Below are 22,480 nucleotides of genomic sequence, written 5' to 3' on the forward strand. Positions count from 1 at the left end.
ATGGCTGTTGAGAGAGAAGAGGAGGCAATCAACCTATTTAGACTCAGCTTTTCTTCCCACCCTGGGGGTTTCTTCATAGGAGCAGCTGGCCAAAGCACCACCTTTGTTATAGCAGCCACAAAAAACACAGACACCCACCCTCAGCCCCCCTAAAATCCAGCAGAAGAGCCAAGATAAGTTTATAATGGAAACCCTGACACAACCTTAACTATAGCATCCTGAATGGAAGGTGATAATCTGATCTGTGTGTGAACTAGCTCCCCTTGTCTCAATGGTATTTATCTTACTTTAACTCCTGTTACAAAAGGGTTGAGTCATATAGAAGAGCCAGCCAAGTAACAAAACTGCAGGGCTTGCTAAAACATCAGATTCAAGGATAAACAGGCGCAATCCTAGAACAGGTTAGAAAAGTCTCTGCAGGAGTGCAGGTAGCCAGAGCTCCAAGCCTCTGGACAATGGTATTTTCTTCTGTGCTATAGAGACTGTCACAGCCCAGTGCAGGGGTGGGGGGAGAGGGTGCAGAGCACAGGGCTCTGCCCTTCGCTTCACGGTAACACATAGTACCCAGCGCCCAAGAAACCTGATCCCGTAGCAACCTCATGTATGGAAAGTGCCCCAATCAGATTTCACTGTGTCAGGAGAAGAACAGTATTTACTCTGCATACAGATTAGTCACAAAACTGGGTCACTTCTTGCCTTTTCAGAGAGAGAGAGAAAAAACCCAACTGAAAACAAAGCTTCTTTTTCAGATCTTTGTGTCTTCCCCCGAACTTTTAAAACTACATGATGCAGTGTGGTCACTCACAGCTGTCTAAGCTGATCAAACAGTACATCCATGAGTAAGGTCAAAGCACATTACACTTACCAGGTCTACATTTTTTAGAATTCAACTCATTAGCTACTTACCGGTTCTTTTCTAGTTCGTTGTGCGTAGACCTGGGAAAAAAAAAAACAATTGGATTAGCCACCTTTGACCTCTGGGCACCAAAGTGCAACTGCTGCAAACCATACACATCCCCACTGGCACATTACACTGCAAAGCCAACCAACTACGTACATTAAAATCTATAGTCTCATCCTCCTTGCTGACAAGATGTTCCTTCCCTCCAGTGCAAATGCTGGTACCCTTACTGCTAAAGAAAATGTTCCCTAGAGACTTAAATGCACACAAAATCCCGAAGAGAGGCAATGATTAGAACAAGGGACCAGAGTCTGTCACTTCCAGACTCCTGGCACTGCCACCAACTCAGTACAGGACTGAAGTTGTTTCTTTGTGCTTTAATTTCTTCATTCACACTATAAAAATATTGGTATCATCTTCTAATGCAGGAACTCACAGAGAATTAATCTGTGCATCAAATACATGGGAACCTTCCTTCCAGCAGAACTGGCCCTGTAGGGACAGCCCCTGGTCACATGCCAGATTGAGCCAATTTAGCAGACACAGACATGGCCAGCATTTGGGCACAAAATGGGATGGCCAGTACTGCCGTGTTTTCAAATATCATTGGCACTGCGTAGCACATTTAGGATGCCTGCAAACCCCTTGGGGATGGGAACAGCACTGCCACAACACCAGCATGCAGTGAAGTGACCCATAAAGTGACACTGTGACACTCGACAAAGGAGGGGGCTTTGTCTTTATACCTGCCCACCACACCACGAACACTGACAGTATTCCTTAATTTAGAGCCTTGCAGCATGAAAATGAAACCAACTAGAAACAAAAGGGAAACAGGCAAGTTCATTCTCTTTGCCTCTGTGATGATAGAATGAGTGGCAAAAAAAAGTTTAAATCCATTCAGAATTTCTAATCTAACCCAGGTAAGGTTGTTGAGGATTATTTAAAAGGATAGCCATTTGTCCAACATTTCTCTTTAACAGAAGGTCACCTTAAAATAAGAGTAAAAAGAACCCAAGAGCTTAATAAAAAGGATCTATTTTCTCTAATTTGGCATCACATTTCTTCCGGAGCTCTGAGAAGATTATCCTCTATCCCCCATCTGGAGAATCCCACAGAGAATTCTACAATTAGGGAACTGAATGGAGGATGTGCTTCAAGGGAAACCCTGTCATAATTAAATGCTTCTCCAAAAAAAGGAAGGAGGAGTGCCTAACAGGTGTTAGAACTGCATTGAGAATGATGAATAAACTGTGGATGTCTGCAAAAAACAAGGTAAATGAGCCTTAGCTGACCATGGCTGAGAGCAGAGGAAAAACAAAATGTTAGCATATTCCTGTGCAAGCCACCCTGCTCAGCAGGACATGGGATACCCTAAAAGCAATGCACACTATAGTCAAACTCTTCATGTTGAGAAAACTCCTGAATTCCCTCCCTAAAGTAGTGAATTCTGGTTCCCGGGAATCAGAAACATAATATTTAGTCCATTACGTTTATCATAACATAATATTTAGTCCAGAAAATTTCCCAAATCAAACCCACACCCCACCCTCCACCTCCCTGAGTCTAAACCAGCAAAATCCATTTGTCCAGGCAACTTGGAGACAAATGAGCCTATCAGGACTGAGCTGAGGCCCTTTAGAACCACGGCCTGTATGTAGTTTGAAACATGCTTATTGTTCTTTTTTACTGTATGCTCCTGCAGGAGACTGCACTCTTCTTGGCTGTGACATTAGCAGTTATAAGGCCAAAGATATGCAATGGCTTGAATTCCTATATTATATCGAGCCAATTACCAAGGCCAGCACTGAAAGAACAAAGTTTGGCCCACTGCTGTGAACAAAATTAAAACAGCAGGTTCTCCTTACTCCTCTCACACAGGAGACTCTTTATTACCTATCTACCTTCTGATGAACAAGGCAACTGAGAGAGGTCACAGGCTTTTCACCAAGTCAGGAAATATTCACTGTGACTTTTAACCATGTCTGTGGCAAGGAAAAAAAAGCAACCCCCAACACCTTCCCACTGAAGCTGAATGCAAACGAAAGAATCTCAGCAGAACTGAATCAATCCTACAGGGAGGCTTCTTCTCTTACCTGCCTATGTTTTGCTTAATCTCACTGAGGACCATTTGGAAAAGTTTTAATTTTTTATTTCACCTGAATTCAGGAAAAAAGTCCAGCACTGCTCCTCACTATCACCATTCACTAACTCAAATTTTCTGTGACAGTTTTCTTTTGCTTGGACAACACATAAAGGGAAAAAACCCTCTCTCTTCTGTTCACTACTCATTTCATTTTCTATAGCTCCTAATCTAAAGATTAGTTTTTAGCCCTCATCTTTGGGCTGCACGTGTCACTAAGATTTATTTGGAGTTAAACAAGGACAGTGCTGTCAGTGAAGTGGAAAAAAGTGGAGGAGCCTCTACTGATACAACTCAGAAAAAGAAGTGCCTTAAATAGGTAAATAGGTAAACAGAAGAAAATGTAACTGGATCTCTAAGTGAGCTGGTCTTATCATCAACTGAGAACTTAGAGACTATCAGCAGACTGAAATCAAGGCCTCATCCTGGTGCACCATCACCAGCTTTTTGATGGGTACAGGATGAACACCACAGCTGAAAACTTGCCAAAACCCAGGGAACACTCTGGTTGTACAGCAGCAAGTAACCAGTGTGCTCAGTGGGACACCGCTGGGCTGCTGCTGACAGCAGCCACAGCCTGTGTCACCCCGTGAAACAAGGACACTGCTGTTGAGCATGGACCACAAACCAGGGGAATTCACACTCCTGCTGTCAGGTGGACAGGGCAAGCAGAACCTGCAAAGCTGAAACCAGAGCCAGGCAGGTATGAACACATTCAGAGGGGAAAAGAAAGACCAAACACATGTACTGGCACTGCTCAAACGTCAGCTGCAATTTAAAAGTAGCTCCAGCACAAACCGTCTGCAGGGTCCTCATTTAAAAGTCAGGTTTCTATAGCAGTCATTCTTTAACAGTCAATTTGAAACACCCAAACTGATAACTACTCCTAAAAACTGAAGAAATGTTATTAAGGAGGAGGATCCTGCTCACTACATTTTGAAAACAGCTTGGAAAAAGATCAAGAATGAGTTTCAGAAGCTTAAGATAAAGGAGACAAACAAACAACAAAAAATAGCAAAGCAGTCCCTGTCTGTGCAACAAAAAGTTGAAAGACGACAAACTCAAGTTATCCCAATTTACCCCACATACCTGAAACTGCATACAGAATAGGAAGAAAGAGGGAAGCAGAAATTGTCAGTCATTCTAATTTAAGGTTAAATGCAACAACCTTTTTGTGCCAGTTACAGTGATATAGCCTGCAACCTCGCTATCCAACACAGTAACAAGGTGTTGCCGAAGCATTAAGCTACACTGAAGTCCCCGAGTAAATGAGAATCTGCAAATAATTTGCCACTTTACCCCATTTTTCCTTATTTAAATAAAATTTCTTCTACCATGGCAGAAGCAGCCCAACTTTGCTCAAGCACAGGTAAGGCAACACAATTAACTGCAGCAGAAAGGAACAAGCTCTAAAGAGCATTGAATTCATTTGTCATTGGAATTTTTACTGTAACTAAAATCACAAAGCTGCCACATGACATTAAACACAGCTGACCTTTCTGGTTTACACATTTATTATTGATAACTGGGCCAATACATGCATTTGCAGAACATTTGCATTTTGGTTTGGGTTCTCAGTGAGGTAACTATTTTCTACTGAGAAAAACACAGTCCTCAAGAGCCCCTGTGCTACGCAATACACAGGTGGCATTCAGACCCAACGATCCTGTCATCTCTCTTGAACCTGGTCATCTTCCTGCCTGTATTTGGCATCAGCTCCTGGCTCCAGAGGAGTCCAGGACTCCAAGAACTCCATCTGCACCACAACAGATATACTGCTGTCTCAGAGGTGCTGCAGGCCTTAAGTAAGGGGCCTCTTCCAGTACATCCTTAATGCCTGCACAAGACCCAGTGCTTCTCCTCCAAATTCACTTATCCTATTCAGCTTTATCAAGAGTTTAATAATTAAAGAAATATCCCACCAGCTTGTGAAAATTAGGGTACAGAATCGTGTTTAGCAAAACAAGAACATTCATCTGCAGACCAGGCCAACTGCTTTCTGTCTTACTTCTCTCAGGTTCAGCTACTTCTCCCGCTTATGCATCATCACACCATATACAAACTCATTCTTCTTCATTTTACAGACCCTTTCCACCTTCTGGCTCTGCTGACCCATTCACTGGGCCACTAAATTCCTCTGCAGGAAATGCCTTCTTCCCTTCCCCAAGCCAAGAATAACCAATCCTTCTGAAACCAGTGGAATACATTACTGCTCTCTTTTATGCAAGTTCTTCCTCAAAAATGACAAAACAAAATCATGGAAAAGAAGGGTGGTCAACAGCTTTTTTACATTTTAAATCCATCTGTGTCTACAAAACAGAACGTACTGGCTGAAGAACTCCAGTGTTTTGCCAGGGTCCCAAGTGGATCAACACCATAGTAACCTATGAAGCCAGGGCAGAAGCCAGCCTGGGAAGCCCACAAAGAACCTTCAGCACCAGCAGCATGTCAAGCTTCCAGCCCAATGGCAAGACAAATGAAGGCTGCACAAGAGTTAACTCTTCCTGCCCAGATATGCTCAAGAGCTCTTTCTAAGGGAGTTGTGAATCCTCCTCACCTCTGGGAGGCCCAGAAGTTTGGCCCTCAGAGAGCTGCAGGGGAGCCTTGGGAACATAGCAACTTATTGTACTCAACACTGCCATGAGCTCCTACAGCAAGGAGAAGCAAAATGCAGCTGAACAGAAGACGGCACAGCCAGAGTCCTTCTGCTGCCATCCTTATGTCCTTTGCAAGTAGCAGCCTCAAGTCTAACAAGAACATCACCTCAGCCTTGCATATCAGCAAATCTAACAAAATGTTTCCTTCCAAGCAATACCAGAGACAAAAATTATCATAAGCATTACTACCTCAAAAATCCCCTACACTGTCTGGCCTTGAGGTGCAGAGTAAATTCTTCTCCATGAGGAGGTGAGGTGAGGGGATGGAACAGACTGTTTCACCTTCTCACGGACGTCAGTGGAGATGCACCAGATTAACCTGGCCCCAAACTCTGGCTAGTTTTTCTGTCCCTCTTAGACGGACACAGTATCAGATTCCTCCTAAGGCTCTGATCAAAGCTGTTTTCCCAGGATCAAGCCAGACCCTTTCCAAAGTTCACATTCTCCGTCTCCAACAGAGAAGGGAACGCAGCCGTACTGGCATCTGTTCATGTTTGTTCATCTTTGCAAAAGGAAAAATGGCCCCACAGTCTGTTTTCAGCTCAAAGAGCAGACGAGGGCTCTTCCACGTGGTTCACAACTGTAGAAAGTCACCTACCCCTGTGTTTCTACACAGTATTGGGAAAGTCTCCTGCAAGACTCAGTCAAAACAACTTTTAAAAGTATACTGCATACTTCCCTTCAAGGAGTACATATATTCAAAGTCACCTACAGTATTTACACAGCCTCTCTCAATTTGGTACCCGCTCCCCATAACCATTATTTCTGTTTGCAACATTTCAAAATTAAGTCTTCCATAATACTTTTTATGCAGGGGGACAACACCACCACACAGAAATTATAAATAATTTTCCCAAGGTCACACAGGAAACCTGTGGCAGAGCAGGGTACTTAATTTGGGTTCCCTGAACCCCAGGATAAGGTAGGTGTTCTCAGGCATCCCAGAGACAGCTAACATGAACACTCATGCCATCTGACTCTTGGGTCAAATACCCCCAAAAAATCACATAACCATTGTGAAGTGTAAATGGGAAAATGAGAAAAAAGCCCACAATCAACAACAACCCAAACCAAAACCAGCCTTAATGTCTTGCCCACTGTCTGCCAAGTGGGCTATCCTGACTCTCAAACATCACTGTACAAAGTGCCAGAGAACAATCTAAAATGGGAGCCAATAACAAAGCAGTATTAATTTACTAATAAAACTCAACCAACAGACATATCAGACATAACCCTCAGCTGGGGAAGCAACATTGTTCTGTTGCTGCATGTTCTGCTTTTTCAGCACACAGGAGAAAAGAGCAGGAAGACAGCTCCTCCTTGCTGAGCACCACGAGTTTATCCCAGTTCCAGAGCTGAGCTCCCCCAAACCAGACTGACATCCTAATAAGCAGCACAAGGTGGCACTCTGCAGGGAAAGGTTTTCCAAGCCAGGCGACATAACAGCAGGAATGTTGTTTGCATTCAGTGCTGCAGTCTGGGGCCAGCAAAGAAGTCCCCAGCTGGCTTCGCTCCCTACTGTGCAGGCTGGGAGCAAGTGTGCTGGTGTGGGCTTTTTCCTGCACCACCTGAGACCCTACATGCTGATCCTAGCCCCAAATGCAAGAGGAAAACTGTCCTCATGCAGGGCCCTGTACGGCCAAGAGGAACTGGGTTTGCTGAACAAGCAGCTATTCAATATTTTGTTTTCTCTTCATTGTTCAATGCGTGGCCTCAAGCCAAGCCCTGCTCTGAATACAGAACTGGTGCTTTCCTTACAGGCTTTTTGACAGGCTCACCGAGAGCAGTGGCTGGGCAGTTCACAAGCACATTTATTGTCATGCATCCTCACTTTCCAAACTGGAAGCTAAGAAACAGAGAAAACAGAACTGCATCTTCCATGTCCCTGTGAGCACTTCCATGAAGACCCCCAAGGACCTCGTTTTCTGGGCCACTTTGCATGTTCTAAACACAAGCCCTGCTGGTGCCCCCTCTGGCTGTGTACCACCAGCACTTCCACAGTCCAGATCCCAGGTTTGTACCTTGGAAAAGACCAGTGTGAGGAATAGACAGTTTGGGGTCTCCCATAACCAGCTGGCCTGAAAGGGGCTTGCTGACTGGACACCGGGCAGCTGACAGCAGCCAAGAGTGAAGCAAGTTCTCCAAAGTGGTATTCATTGCTCCATTTGCCTTCTGTCACAAGTGAGCAAAAGTCCTACAGAAACCACTTCCTTTTTTTCCCAGCCTACAGTTAACCACGTCAAAAGAGGCTGGTACACACAGATCAGAGACAAAGGCTGATGTATGTTCATTTGGTGAAGTGCCTTAGCCATTTCAGTAGAGAAACCCTAGTCCATCCCTCTTGGACATACAGCAGACAACATCTTCTGTAAAAATTTAGAACTCGGACAATTCAGGTAGATTCTCACATGTCAGGAAAAAGAATATTTTTGCCTTCACCAAGACAAGACTCCTGTCTGTGATCCATGATGCAAGGGAGTTTGAGCTTCTTATAAACAGATTCTTGCCTTTTTTTAATATATTGACAAAACCGTGTATTTTATGACCTGCTGAAGAAAAATGTTACCATTCACTTCCAAGCTCTCCCATGAACAAGGAAGAGCATGACAAAGAATGAGGACAGAAAAATACAAATACTTTTTATGTGGTCCCTGTCCTGCTGATTTCCAGTAGGATATGTCTCACTACATGGTCAAGGACTTGGCCCCTTCCAAGGCCAAATCAGAACCAGTATCCCAGTTGCTGGTACCTGCATTGCAGTGGTTCACAGAAAAAGAATAAAGACACAGAAGGCAATTTTCAAATCTATCTAGAAAACTTAGGAGATTAAGTCTCATCTTCTTTCAAACAGTTACAAGCTCCAAAACATCTATACTGCTTCCAGAAAACAGGATTAGAAAAGTGTATGCATTACCTCAACATACAGATGGTGGGAACCATATAATGTGCAGATGGCAGGACCCATGTAGGTCATCTGACGTGCCCAGATCGTGCAGCCTTTCGGCAGCAGACTCAGGAAATGATCCAAGGGCCCAGCATGCCAGGCCCTTCCCCTATAACGTGCTTCTTCCCACACATAACATTACCCTTTTGAGGAAGATGGTCATTTCCAGAAATAGCCTAGGCAATGTCCTCTGCAGTGCAGCAGTCTGTTTGGGGAACATGTACTTCTCTGCAAACACACATCTTCTGCCCTCAAGAAACTGCCTTCAGATGCACTGGGGAAAGTGAGGCTTTTTGTGTAAACACCACCTGACTGAACTGCACTTTGTTTGAAAAGAAACTGATGGCATTTGTATGGCTGTGGGCCAGGCCAGGCTTCCTTCACTTCTATTTAGGCTTGTTAGTTATCTCTCATGTTACAACCATACTGCTGCAATACTGTGCCTGGAGATGAAGGCAGGGGGAAATATACTTTAAAAGAGGAAAATACATTGACAATACTGTTAGCTGCTTGCTGAACTAGGGAAACTGAGGCACAAAGACTCCACGGGCTGTAAGAAAATCAGGAAGAGAATCCAGATGCCCTTATGTCTCCAACTGTATTCTGTCAATAGGGACATACTCATTCAGCATTTGGGAGATCCATGGAAAAGAAAGGCTGAGAAAAACAGAAGAGCTTCAATTTCTTCCATTCTTACAGTTCTGGCTCACAAGCAGCACCAACTAATATGAAGGCTGCAAGGTGGCTACCTCCCACAGCTCCTAGGTGGCCAGGCTGCTTGTAAAGCAGTTCATGAACTGCTGCACTTTGTAGCCTCACTGTTAAAGGCAAATCAGAAGTGGTGCTATGTTAGCTTACCATGCCTATATGCTGCTTTAGTGTTGCCCAGGCACCTGGGCAATGACCACTGGAGCAGCAGCCCCAACAGCAATCCCAATGTTTTCTGTCCTTTCTCACAACTTCTCCCTTCTTGATGGTGTAACAGATGGTAGGAGATAAATGAGAAGCTTTCAGAAAATAATCGACTATTTTATGGAGAGGAGCTTTAATCAAAACTGAGGCAGAAGAATTGCTCTCAGTCCACATGCCTGCTTGTCACAGAGCAAGCAGCAAAGCATAAACAAGTAATTAAGGTAATATTGGAAATCATCTAAGGCTACTTCAAACTGGATTCATAAAGCAACAGAACTGAAGTGAAATCACTTTCATATCAGAGAATGAAAGGACTGAAAGTACAGTAAGGAACACAGAAAAGAGAGATGGGAATATATCCAGCAAGATGGAAAAAGCAGGCCTGTTCTCTCTGAGCTGCAACAAGGCAGTGTCTCATAGAGAAGAGATCTAGGCAAAGGCCAGCCAAGTGCACAGCCCCAGAGACCCACAGCCTCTGATCAAGAGAGCCCAAAATAAGTCAACAAAAACAAATCCTATCTTTGTTGGTTCAAAGAAGGTAGGGAGTAAGAGCCAACACTCTCAGGAGGAGAACAAATAGCAGCCAGTCTTTGAATTTGGGCAGAAGTTTGTCAGGAGGGATCAGGAGATGATGAACAGCAGGAACTCCAACATGCAAGACAATTAACTCAGCAGCAGGACATTGACCAGTCTGTTTGGGTCAGAAATAGAAATGGATTTGAAAGCTCCATCAGGAGCAGGAAAGGAAAAAGTCAGTCTTACCTATAAACAGGAGAACAGATGGAAACAACACTACAGGTGACAACCAATTCACTGCCGAGCACAGCACCAGGTCAGGTTAAACAAAACCATGAAGGATAAATCCCTGCATGTGCTGTGGATGAAGCATTACACAGAGAAGATATAAAAAGGGTACAAATGTGCTGAGATGGGAAGAAAACCAAAACAACTGACAAAGAAGAAATACGACTTAAACCAGAGAATTGCCTGTACAGTGAATACAATGGAAAGAGAAAACAAGAGAATTGCAGGAACAGTTGACCAGATTTGGCCCAAATATCCTCCCCACCATCCCAGGACACCAAATTTCTCTAGGGGCTGGGACTAACAAGCTTCACATTTCAAAAGACCCTGAGAACATAAGAACCAAAATGTGATGTTTCCTGTCATCACAACAGCACTGTGATCAGTGATGCAAATCAGCCCACGGCAGCTGCAGCACAGCTCTAACTGGGCAGTGCTGCAACACAAACAGCATGAGCCCTGACTGACTCCCACTGCTGTAAAACAGCACACTCCTGCAGAGGATTCCCCCAAGTCTGGGAGGACAAAGGGATCATGAGCCTTCAGCCACATACAGTGACACTTCACAGCAGACAGATGCTGCAGCAGAGAATTACAGCTCAGTTGCAGATAACATCAACAACTGGGCCTACTTCTAGTTTACACAAAGGCCTCTTTGCACAACTTGGTTAGTCTAAAGAGAACACAAATTACATTTTACAACTACTGAAAGTACAAAGTATAAATTGAGCCTAGAATTGTGGGTTTCTGCATAGACTCCCTGCCGCCCAGATACCCCTATATTGCTAATACACAAAGGAAAACAGGAACTGCAGCTCTGCAGGATCTTCTTCCTTGGAGGCTTATAAAATAAACAGGGTGACAAAGAGGAACACAGTGGGTTACCCCATGGAAATTGCTACATCAGCTCTTGCACTTTTGGAGGCCTCATTCCTCACCAGGGAGTGGGGTTTATGCTTCTCATGCCATTTGCTGGGTTCACCCCACTTTCTGTGCTTTCTCTGGTAACCTGTCAGCTGTACTGCAAAGCCAAGCACCACTCAGAAAACACTGTATACAAAAAGTCACCTACATGGGGTACTTTTGTTTTCCACATCATGTCAGGATCTCACACAATGCAGTGCTGGCAGGTTCAGAAACTCCAGCATAACTGGGAGTTGCTTATCTATACTTGCAGATTGCACAGGGGCAAATTACATCAAATGGGCAGAGGGGATGTGCTGAGGCTGAACAGAGTTCAGTACAGTCCTACCTGCCAGACTTCTCTGAGCACCTGTATGCAGGTACAAACCTACAAAGACAGTGGGATTTGAATATGGGGTGATTTGCCTCTTGTGCATGGACCACCAATCCAGCTTCCCAGCCCAACATTTATACTGTCATTATGCTTTCTCAAAAGGAAGTCATGCACATTATCTTACTGTACTCAATATTGCTGGCCAGTGTCCCTCAATATCTCTAAGAGAAAAGCAATCCTTGACAACTCAGCTTTGTTCAGCTTCCCTTTCTTGAAAAATTAACCAGCATATTCAGGTATACCTTCTACTGGGAGGCAAGATCCTGTCTCCAAGTAAGTCCAGACAAGGTTTCAACAGCAAGATGAAGATTCCAGATACTAATCACACTGCTTGTACATAATCAAAATGAAGCATAACTCAAAACATAGCACAGCAGATCTCACACATTCTCTGTTTTACACGTGTGAATTTGTACTCTGTGAAGCAAAGCCAGGTCCTGAGCCATGAATAGAGCTTCACTACAAGGCTTGAGGCAGAAAGCAGCCTCTATCCCCCCCATATTACACAAGGGCCAGATTCTAACCCACCTACACACAGCGAGTCAAAACTCAACTCCCACTAGCTGTGGAGTGAGGTGTGATCCAGTGCAAGAGGATTGAAAAAAACCCAAAAAACTCACACGCAAATAAACAAAGTATCATCCAGAAACAAGTAACAACTATAGAGCCTAGGAAGCAGGAAAGCTGTGGACAGAAGGTCTCAGGAACTAGGTCTCTGGGACATGAAGATAGGGGTAGGGGCTTTGTGCAGAAAAATAGATCAACAAGAGCTGACACAGCAATTTGCTCTTTCAGGAATTCCTTACAAAAGACAGGCAAACCACTCAGCCACCTGCACACCCTCTCTCCCAATAAGATCATAATTACAGGACTGTCCTAACTCCTGAGGCTCTAGGAAGGACTGAAGATTGCCAGGTACTCAGTCAGCAGCACAATGTGAGGGGAGGAGGGTGGAAACCTCCTTTGACAGAAAAGATATAATATATTAAAATGTGAAATGTTCACCAACCCCTCTATTCCTCCCCTGTACAGTGAGGTACAGCTGCACAGCACTTCTGCTGCAGTAAATCAGATTTCTTGTGTACCAGACACCCAAGGCTGACTTGCAGATTCACCTGCAGCCACACCCTTTGAGCTTCTGAACCTGTGCTACATTAAGCCATCACCTAAGGCACACAGTGTACCTAATGCACAGCTACACACTCACCCCACAGCCCTTGCTCTGGGACACTGTGAGTAAACCAAGCTTAAAGCCAAGGATACCTGAAGGTTTCAGCAGTACAGTCCCCATATCAACCCTTAAGAGAGAGTTTCAAAGGATATGAGAGTGAAAGTCTACAGAGAAGATTCAGCACAAAACCAAGTGATGAGATTTAGAAGTGGGAAAACAGTTTCATATGGGTAGATGAGAGTGTAACAACAGAGAAAATGAGGAGCTGCACCAGTAGAACAGTCAGAAGGGCAAAGAAGCCCAGACACCCAGATTTCCAAGATAACATGCCCAAAATGCCTTACCATACTCATCACAGCTGCTGCCTCCAAGCTCTGAAGCAACCTGCTACCAGACTGTAGGTGTCTGAAAGGCCCTTGGGAAGCAGCGCCAGACACAAGGGAGGATAATGGGAAGAGAGGAAAATGAAACGAAAAAGAAACTGGACAGAGATCAAACCCTCCCCCATGGAACTGAGCAATAGATTATTTGAGAGCCCTTAACAACATGGGCCTCCTGGGAGAGCTGAGGCTCCCAGTGCTGCTGGGAGGATGCTTGGTATTTCCCCAGGATTACACCAAAAAACAACAGGCTTTCTACGTGCCTGAGAGCCTACATAAAAACAAAACACAAATGACAATCTAATATTGTAATGTAATTTCAGATTTCGTTATAAATCTTAACTTCATTAAATTGATGGTATTATTGGGGGAAAAATAATTTAACAACCCTACTGTTTATTTTATTTCCTGCTGACACAATGATTTAATTGATTAAAAAGTCTTCTCAATTATTTTCCAAAATGTACAAATATCAAGCCAGGCTAATCCTAACTAACTATAATGAACCTTTCAAATAATCGGGTCTATTAGAACTGCACATGGAGGGTCCATGACAGCAATTTCCAGTGACATTGAGTACAAGTTAATGTACCCACAGAACTGCACTCCCAGCACAGACCACCTCACTTCTCTAGCAACGTTTTAGAACTCAGGTTCTGCCCCAGAAACATCTTCTGAAGAAAGTAACATTAAATAAGTGATACTACACGCTGTAACAAACCTCTGTTCATTTTTCATCCCATTCCAAAAACCAGAAGATAATTTTGTCAAGATCAAATTTAAGGAGGCAATATTCAATTCAAATGTAACACATGTTGGCTAACCTGGGTTTTTAATTTGCTTGGGTTTTTGCTTTTATCTATGTGTTAAGTAGGATTTGTTAAAAAAAAAAAAAAGTTTCCCTTGTCTATTATAAACACAAGGTAACAATGACTGTGATTCTCCACTTATTTTCTGCAGGTGGATAATTTCCCATACCAAAATATCCCCGACTAAAATATAACTGTATTTTTAAACACATTCATGATTTAACTCAAACTCACTAGGTCTTTCAAATATCTGCATGAAACACTGCACATTCATGTAGAAAATGACTGCAGAGGGAAACCCTCTGCAGCACAACGGAGACAAGCAAAGGAAAAGAGAACCTGAGCCACAACATCCTTCTGTACAATTGCATCACATGAATTAGAAATTATAAAGCAATGTTCTCCCTCTTATCTATTTGGGGTAGAAAAGAATTATTTTGCTGAGACTGTGAGACCACCATAGTTCTGTAAGAATAAAAATTCCTCCACCACATTGCCATCCAGAACTGGGCTGTCTGCTCCTCAGAACTTTCTGTGTGTTTGTGCAATGACAGCACAGAGCCTGTTGGGAAGAAATAGCTGTCATGTCTGGGCTGCAAATGCTGAAGGGAAATACTTGGAATTAAAATATTAATCAAACAAGCAACCAGGCTTCGTAAATACCCTGTATCACAAAATCATGGATTATTTGGTTCAATAAAGACCATCCAAAATGTACACGTGCCAATTTGTAAAAGAATTTGTAAAAGTGTATTAATAAAAAATAAAAGAAAAAGGAAAACATTGTTGCTTTCCCAAGGTTGCTTGAGAGATATTTTTACAGGAGGCTGTTTTATTACAAGATCTGCATAAGATCTAAATGCATAATTCCTCTACACTAATAAAATATTTTGAGACAAAAGCAATCTAAGAAAATCTCTTGTCCACACATGAAATGTAAGTTTTGTTCTTCATCAAGGATTTGATATTTAATTCAAAGTCCATTCCAACTCCACCAGACAGAACTTACTGAATTGCCCCTTTGATTTTAACAGGAAGAGATGATACAGAGCCTTCCTTAAACAAGGCTGTTGCTATACTCAGCATCACACAAAAGACACTGCAGTGAATTTGGAGGCACCCTAAACTTCACAGTTGTCACTTCCCAGCACTTCAGCCATCTGGAAGGCCTGCCATCTCCTACAGCAAGTGCAAGCTGCTACGACTTGTGCTAAAAGAAACTTCCATTTCCAACTGTGCATGTAAGGTCTGAGCTCCCCAGAAGACCCACTCTGGTCTCTGCCTGGAGCAGACCTGACACTGGTCACTCCCTGAGGCTGAAACACCCACAGGAGGAAACGCTCTGGATAACAGTGCTCTCACTCTAAAGATTCAATGTGCCCTCACTATTCCTTGTATAAAGAAGGTTTAAGTAAGACTAGAAAGTACCTCTTCTGCTTCTCTGTTGCCTTTCCCCCCACAGGAACATATTCTGCCTGTCAGGCTCAGGGCCCAGTGGGCTGGTGTCAGCACCAAAGCTGCCCCAGGAGAGCTGTGCCTGGAGCAGTGTGCTGGCAGGGCCTGCTGAGCACCCTGGCCCCAGGGACTGGGAGTGCTCTGCATCCCTCTCCAGCCTACAGGCTGCTGGATTCAGTGCTAAGGAGTTCCTGAGGGGGATGTGCTTCCAGCCCTCCTCTGGAGAAGGGCAGGTTGCCATGACAAAGGCCTTTGAGACAAAGAGGTGTGGGATGGAAAAATAGTAAGTGGGAAACGTAGAGAGAAAAATACCGACCTCAATTCAGCATTTGCCATCATTTTCCAACACAAAATTGCAGGACTGGGGGCTTTGGCTCATAATAAACAGTAAAGAGCTACAACTGCCCTCAAATTAGGAGAACCTGGATGAAGTAGGGAAGCAAATACAAACATTGAGCATACAACGAGCTCAAGATATGCTGATCCTGATGAAGAGAACTTCCCCACAGCAAGGTGTCCTAACGTTGCTTCAAACAACCTCTATTATCAAATGCTGCCAAAGCAGAATCACTGCAAAGGCACCTTTCTCTTAGGCCTTTACAGATCCTTCCCAATGGCCTTAAGAAAGTTTTAATCACCTGAGCCACCTGCCACCATTTTATGGATTGCACAGGCCTTGCTGCAGTAAAAGCAAGCTTGCAAATGCCTTTTCAAAGGCATACTTTATGTTTCTAAAGTTTCTCTATCTCAGAAGGTCTCAACAAATCTACAGAAGGTAGCAAACAAAAATAAAAAGAACAGGAATGAGAGGGAAGAGGCAGATGCAACCACAGCACCAGGCAATAGGCTTAATCCTGTTGTCTCTTCTAGATTTAAAAAACCAACAAACGTGCCATTGTATAATAAGAAAGGTGTCAAAAACATGGAGTTCTACAATTACCAAGCTATCAAAAGCTGGGAAATCCCACTGCCCTGAAAGGCAGACTGAAACACAGCTTTGTTTTCCTGAACTGAATTTTTAACATGTTGTACATTACAGTCAGTCATCTCCCTCTCTCCCATTTGTTGTAGGGGATCCATTTCAAAACATTTCTTTGCTTCAAATCATGCCTGTCATTACAATCCCAAAGCACCCAGGCTGCACATGCACTATCCCTTAAAAGCAGTGATTTCTGGGTTGGAAAGACATCAGCTGTATACAATGGGAATAGCTATTGCCTACCTCCTCCTTAAACCTTATGAACAGATCTCCCTATTCCCCTTCCCTCTGCAGCATCTGAGACTTGGCATGGTGTCAGCTGGCAGTGCCACTTCAGATCCAGCTCCCCTGTGTCCCCGCTACTTCCAGTGCTATGGATCCAGAATGGACACTGCCCTTGTGTGCTCCAGCTCTGAATCCCTCTAGCTGTTCAGACTCTTCCCATTTTTCCAAGAGAGCAAGTTTCTCTCCACTGCCTCCAACTTTCTTCTGCAGCTTCGACGCCCAGCCTGCCCTGCCCCCTGAGCTGTGCTGCCCACCTCGTACCTGGTGGCAATACTGGCAATGCTGCCACTGCCGCTGTATTTCCGTGCCCGGCTCAGCCTCCGCGGGGGCTTCGGGTCTTGTAGTCCAGGGCTTGGAACTGAGGGGAAGGTCGAGGCATAGCCGTGTTCACACTCTGCAAGAGAATCAACATGCAAGGCATTAAAAACAAAAACCAACAACAAACAAACAAAAAAAAAAAAAAAAAAAAAAAAAAAAAGGAGAGAAAAAAATAAAGAACTCAGCAGGCAGGCCTCACCACTAACCCACTGGCGTAGCTGGGGAGGCCCTTAACCACAACAGCTCAGGGAAATGACTGAGGATATATTCACAGGGAAGTGGACTGGGGTTGGAGAAAAGGGAGGAAGGGAAGTATAAAGTCTCTGCCAACCCTGGAGGAAGGTCACCACCACTCAAACATTGAAAATATAAAAAAAAACCCATGACAGTCCAGAGAGTGCCTCATATCTCTCCTCCTGCCCAACCTATCTGAACCAGGCAAACAGATGTATTTCACTGTGCCACTGACGTCTCTGCTGAGCCAGAGCCACCCATCATCATCCCTCCTGCCCAGTGGAAAACTTTCACACCAATATCCCCTTTTCCTCCCAGAAACCACATCCACGTCAATCTCCCCCACTCTGCAAAAACATTCCACCTCACCCACCACCTTCAGGAGGACTCATCAGCCCTATCCTTCATCCAACCCTCACTGCTGGGGATTTACCACCACCCCGCCAGCAAACACTGGCTCTGATCCGTTCTCCGGGGTCACTCTCCGCCCTCGGTGGGGATCTGACCCCAGACCCGTTCCCCTCACGGAGGGCACCCATCCTCCCCCGATTACCTCTCTCCCTTCGCTCCAGATACTCGGCCGCTTCCAGCAGCCGCTGGATGTTGATCATCTGGACCTGCTCCATGGCCGGGGGGCTCCGCAGCCCCGGGCCGCCCTCCGCCCCCACGCTCCCGGTTTCCCCGCTGGACAGGGGGGCGGCTGCGGTGGTGAGGCGCCGGGGATCGCCGTCTCTGCCCAGTGCCCGGGCCTCGTCACACCGTCCCGAGGGCGGCTCTCCTGAGAGGGCGAGGGGCGGCAAGGGAACACGCGAGGAAATGCCGGAGCAAGGACCCGCTCCGGGATGCTCCCGCCGGGGAGCGGCGAGCGCTTATTCCTGCCCCAGCCCCGTCCCCAGCGCCCGGCCGAGCGCTGCCCCCGCGGCCAGCCCCGACGCGCCCCCGCGCCGGGCCCTGCCAGGATCCCAGCCCCGGCCCCCTCGGCCCGGCAGCCCCGCGGCGGGACCGGCCCCTCCGGCCGCCGCCCCGCCCGCCGCCTCGCAGCACTTTGTTTACCTCTGCCCGGCGCTCACGGGCGGGCGGAGCGGAGCGGAGCGGGGCGGGCTGGGAAATGCAGTTCCCGGGAGCACCGAGGCACCGCCGGAGCGTGTCGGGGGCAGCTCCTGGGGCAATGGCTGCGTGTCCCCACGCCTGAGGGGATGGCTCTGCGCCCACCCAGACCCCCAGGTGGTGGTGGTCAGGTCACAGAATCACAGAGTGGGTCACGCTGGGAGGGACCACGGTGGGTCAACCTCCCAGCTCAAGCAGGGTCACTCCAGAGCACAGTGTACAGGATTGCATCCAGATGGCTCTGGAATATCTCCAGTGAGAGAGACTCCACAACCTCACTGGGCAACCTGTGCCGGTGCTCAGTTACTTGCACAGTTCCTCATATTCAGGTGGGACTGCTGTGTATCAGTTTCTGCCCGTTGCCACTTTGGTGGTGCATTGCTGGGCACCACCAAAAACTACCTGTTCCAACCTCTGACACCTCCCTTCAAACACACAGACACTGCTAAGATCCCCTCTCAGTCATCTCTTCTTGAGGTGGAACAGGCCCAGCTCCCTCAACCTTTCCTCCTAAGAGAGACCCTCCAGTCCCCTGATCAACTCTGTAGCCCTCCACTGCACCTGCCCTAGGAGCTCCACGTCTCTCTTGAAATGAGAAGCCCAGAACTGGATGCAGCACGCCAGGCGAGGGCTCCATGCCCACCCACATGGAACTGGCAAGGATAAAGCAGAAAGGCTACAAAAGACAAAGCCACAGCCACAGTGTGGAAACTTTCTACATCTCACCTGTGGAGATGGAACTAAAAAAAAGATGCCAGGAATTCCCACCTGGAGTGACTGATACATTGTTTTTCATGGGAGGCTAAGGAGCAAGGACCATTTTTCAATGTGCACAGATTATTTAAGAGCATAGACAAGAGATACCATAGACAGCAAACTCACTATACTTGAAGCAGCACATTAACAAGGCACAACAGTGACCATCTCAACATTTTAACAAATGCTTTCAGTATTTTCACTCTTTTCAGAACTTTAATAATGTATTTACACCCTGATTTTCATATAGGTACAAACCCTTGGATCACTTCTATCACCCTGAATTTTACCAACTTCAGCATTAGCTGGAATAGAGCTTAAAAACCTGATAACATAGAATTCTATTATACCAGTCTTTGTATTATACCGAAAAGGATGCACTCAGAAAACATTCAAGATCAGAACATTCATAGTAAATATCTGAATCTCCAACTGATTCTGACTTAGAATCCCCCAAAGACTGTTTTGTAGTTCTGACTGGGGTTATTTTCTGAACCTTTAGGCCATGACTGGTTACATTTGCAAACACTCCTCCATCACAATGGGAGACAGGAAAGTACCTTGGAAAAATCCCAAAAAAGCAGAGATTCTCAGTCAAAGGCTTATATCTGGTAGCAAGGGTTTTAGGCAGAGCACAAAGTATCAGGGGACTCTGATGGAGCTGCAAGAGTCGGCAGCACTGAACTAGAGAAGAGCTGAAAAAAGTGGATTCAGGGTAGCTAACTTTTCTCTACACACAATTTGCTGATTCACCATTTCTGAGGTTTCCTCAGAAAACTGCAGGCTTGCAGCTGATGGAGGTAAAAATAATACCACTATTCAGTTCTTACATAGACCTTTTCATCTCCAAATCTCTAGGGGTTGATTTGTTTTGTTTCTCTTAAGGTGGGATAGCTGAAAAATAAAGGAAGCTGGGACACCTCCAGGGACATCCCTCCCTCATTCTGGGAAAGCCAGTCCCAGCCCTTGCTCGGACAGGAGAGTCTCCACTCAGGCACCTACACCCAGCCAGACCACAGCACATGCAAAGACTGGCTTTTGTCCAGGGGAGAACTCAGGGAATGAAGTATTCTCTCTCCCCACCTCCTATTTCTACACTGGAAACTGCCCATAGAGGAGACTGTTAAAAGCACATGGAAAACTCCAAATTTGAGCAGTCTCAAGGACTGCTCATAAGATCTTGGATTAGAGAAAAGGACACAGGTGCACAGACATCTCCACAACAGTGAGGTTAAGGCAAGAGCATTTCTGGGCTCTAACTGTGCTTCCTTTAACCTACTTCCAAAACCAGCGAGCCATTTGCTTCTCAGGATTAGCAACACTAAACATGAAAAAACCCAAACCCTGAAACTCCAACCCCCCAAACTCATGACGAAGCCCCAAAATCACTGTAAAACAGGCCCTTGTGAGCATCCACTGCCATTAGCTTTTCTGGTGGCACATTGGGAGATATGTGGTGCCACTCTAGGGATTAAATAGGGAAAGCCATGCCTGGAAAATGAAGGGGTCGGTTAAGAGCATATCAGAGTGTCAGCCTCATGAAAGTAAAGTTCAAGATACAAAACAAGAGAAGATGAAGGAGGGGGATCCTGATACACATGGTGAATTAAATCAGCCTGGAAAGAAGTAACAGCAGGATCAGTTCTGTGTGAAATTATGTAGGATAAGCTCTTGCGTTTACACTTCAGCTCAGCTTCCAAGTCTTTGTTTCTGAAGTAAACAATGTGCAATTAGAAAAAAAAAAAAATCTGTGTGAAACAAAGACAAATTTGGGAATAAATTGTGGGACATTTTCCCAAAGAAGGAGCCCTAGAGAAGAGGCAAGTCAACTATGGAGCCACAGCAGATCTGTAAAATCTTGCAATTGCCATCCCAAGTGCTCATGTGGGCAGGTCAGCCTGCAAAATGCCAGAATGTGACAGAAACAAAAGTGGGTGGAAAGTAAATAGCACAAAGAGGCCCAATACCATTCAACTGCTGACCAAAAAGCCCCCAAAGTCAGATTTTAAATGTGGTTGAGCAATCCACAGGCAACACTGGGGAGGGGCTAAGGGAAGAGTATTTTAGGGGAGAATGAGATCATTTAATTTAGTGGCTCTGAATGATCTGTAAGTACAGTTTTCTGATTATAAGTGCTTGCTGCTGGCATCCCTTCTGGCAGCTGTGATTCACTTTCATTGTGTGTTCTGCTGCTTCGCCCTTTAGAAAGGGGCTTTTTACATTTTATTAAATGGCACTTCGGCAACCCTCCATTTCCAGCCTTAATAATGGATTTGTTAATCTCCCTGATAGCCTTTCCCTCCTCCTTAGCAATAATTTAAATATCCAAGAAGAAATCTGCAGTGCAGAAATCAATTAATATTTACATCTGAAATGCTGCTGTACTATTTTCATCAAGTATAACAGATGTCATCTGTTTTTTATCAACATCACCATCACTTACATTAAACTAGCAACTTCCATCAGGGAAATTTTCTAAGAGCTTTCCAAAAGTAATGCTTTAAGCTTCTCAAACCCAAAATTACTTTAGCTATTTTCTTTCCACTCGACAGGAAGGGAAACTGAGGTGTAAGCAGCATAATTACTCACATGAAGACACACCCTAAGTCAGACGTGGAACAGGAACACGTCTCACAAATCAAGATGCCCAGCCCTCTGCTTTGAACACAAACCTTAGAAATAACACAATGCTTTGCAATGTGGAAGTTATTTTCAATAAGGGCAATCCCTTTGGCTAAGCTGCCTTGTTTTTCATTCTGTATTTGGCTTTTGCTAAAATCCTCCTGTTCCCAACCATGTGCATTTTCTGGGAGGAACATCAAGATGGCAACAGCCATAAGCGCTTCCTTTGCCACCTTCACACAAACCCTCCAAACTCTTAATATTGTTTTCAAATCCTTGAAATCTAACACTTGTGCAATCAAAGCATGAACAGAGATCCCTGGTGGGAACCATTTTCTGGCACTCTCAAAACAGTGCAAAGATTCAGTGATTCCCCAAATTTCTGGGAACAGCAGATTCATACCACTCCTGTTTCTCTAGTAAGGGGAACAACATCTGAACAACATATCAGCACTGTAACAAAGAGGTCTCTATTCTTGTAGTCATGGCTGTAATAGCTCAGTATTGCAGGACTTGCAGCAGGAGACTGGAGCACAACCCAAGTCCCACCTACTCAACTCCCTTCCAAGGCTTGCAATACCTTCACTAAGGGACCTACAAGTGCCTATAGGATGTGGCCTCATTCCTCATCCAGGAGCTTCACTCTTTCACAAGGCATCAGATAATCCATTTCACCACTCCCACTGGTATCTGGAACCCATCCACC

The 22,480-nt window shown here is 45.1% G+C and overlaps 1 protein-coding gene across 2 annotated transcripts in view; it reads right to left on the reverse strand.

Annotated features, from left to right (window-relative positions):
- The window catches only part of MXI1 (MAX interactor 1, dimerization protein), a 55,760-nt gene that overhangs the window by 27,765 nt on the left and 5,515 nt on the right, over positions 1–22,480 (reverse strand). Inside the window, exons 1-3 of one of the 2 annotated variants that reach the window (XM_053983596.1) lie at positions 17,843–18,184; positions 16,999–17,131; positions 907–936 (exon numbers count right to left, since the gene is read on the reverse strand). In XM_053983596.1, the coding sequence (XP_053839571.1) occupies positions 907–936; positions 16,999–17,131; positions 17,843–17,915 (236 nt within the window). In that variant the 5' untranslated portion in view covers positions 17,916–18,184. Of the gene's footprint in view, positions 1–906; positions 937–16,998; positions 17,132–17,842; positions 18,185–22,480 lie in introns of those variants that run through there. The other variant, XM_053983594.1, reaches the window with a different exon arrangement.

This window comes from Vidua macroura, chromosome 8 (genome assembly GCF_024509145.1).
Source record: "Vidua macroura isolate BioBank_ID:100142 chromosome 8, ASM2450914v1, whole genome shotgun sequence".
NCBI lineage: Eukaryota > Metazoa > Chordata > Aves > Passeriformes > Viduidae > Vidua > Vidua macroura.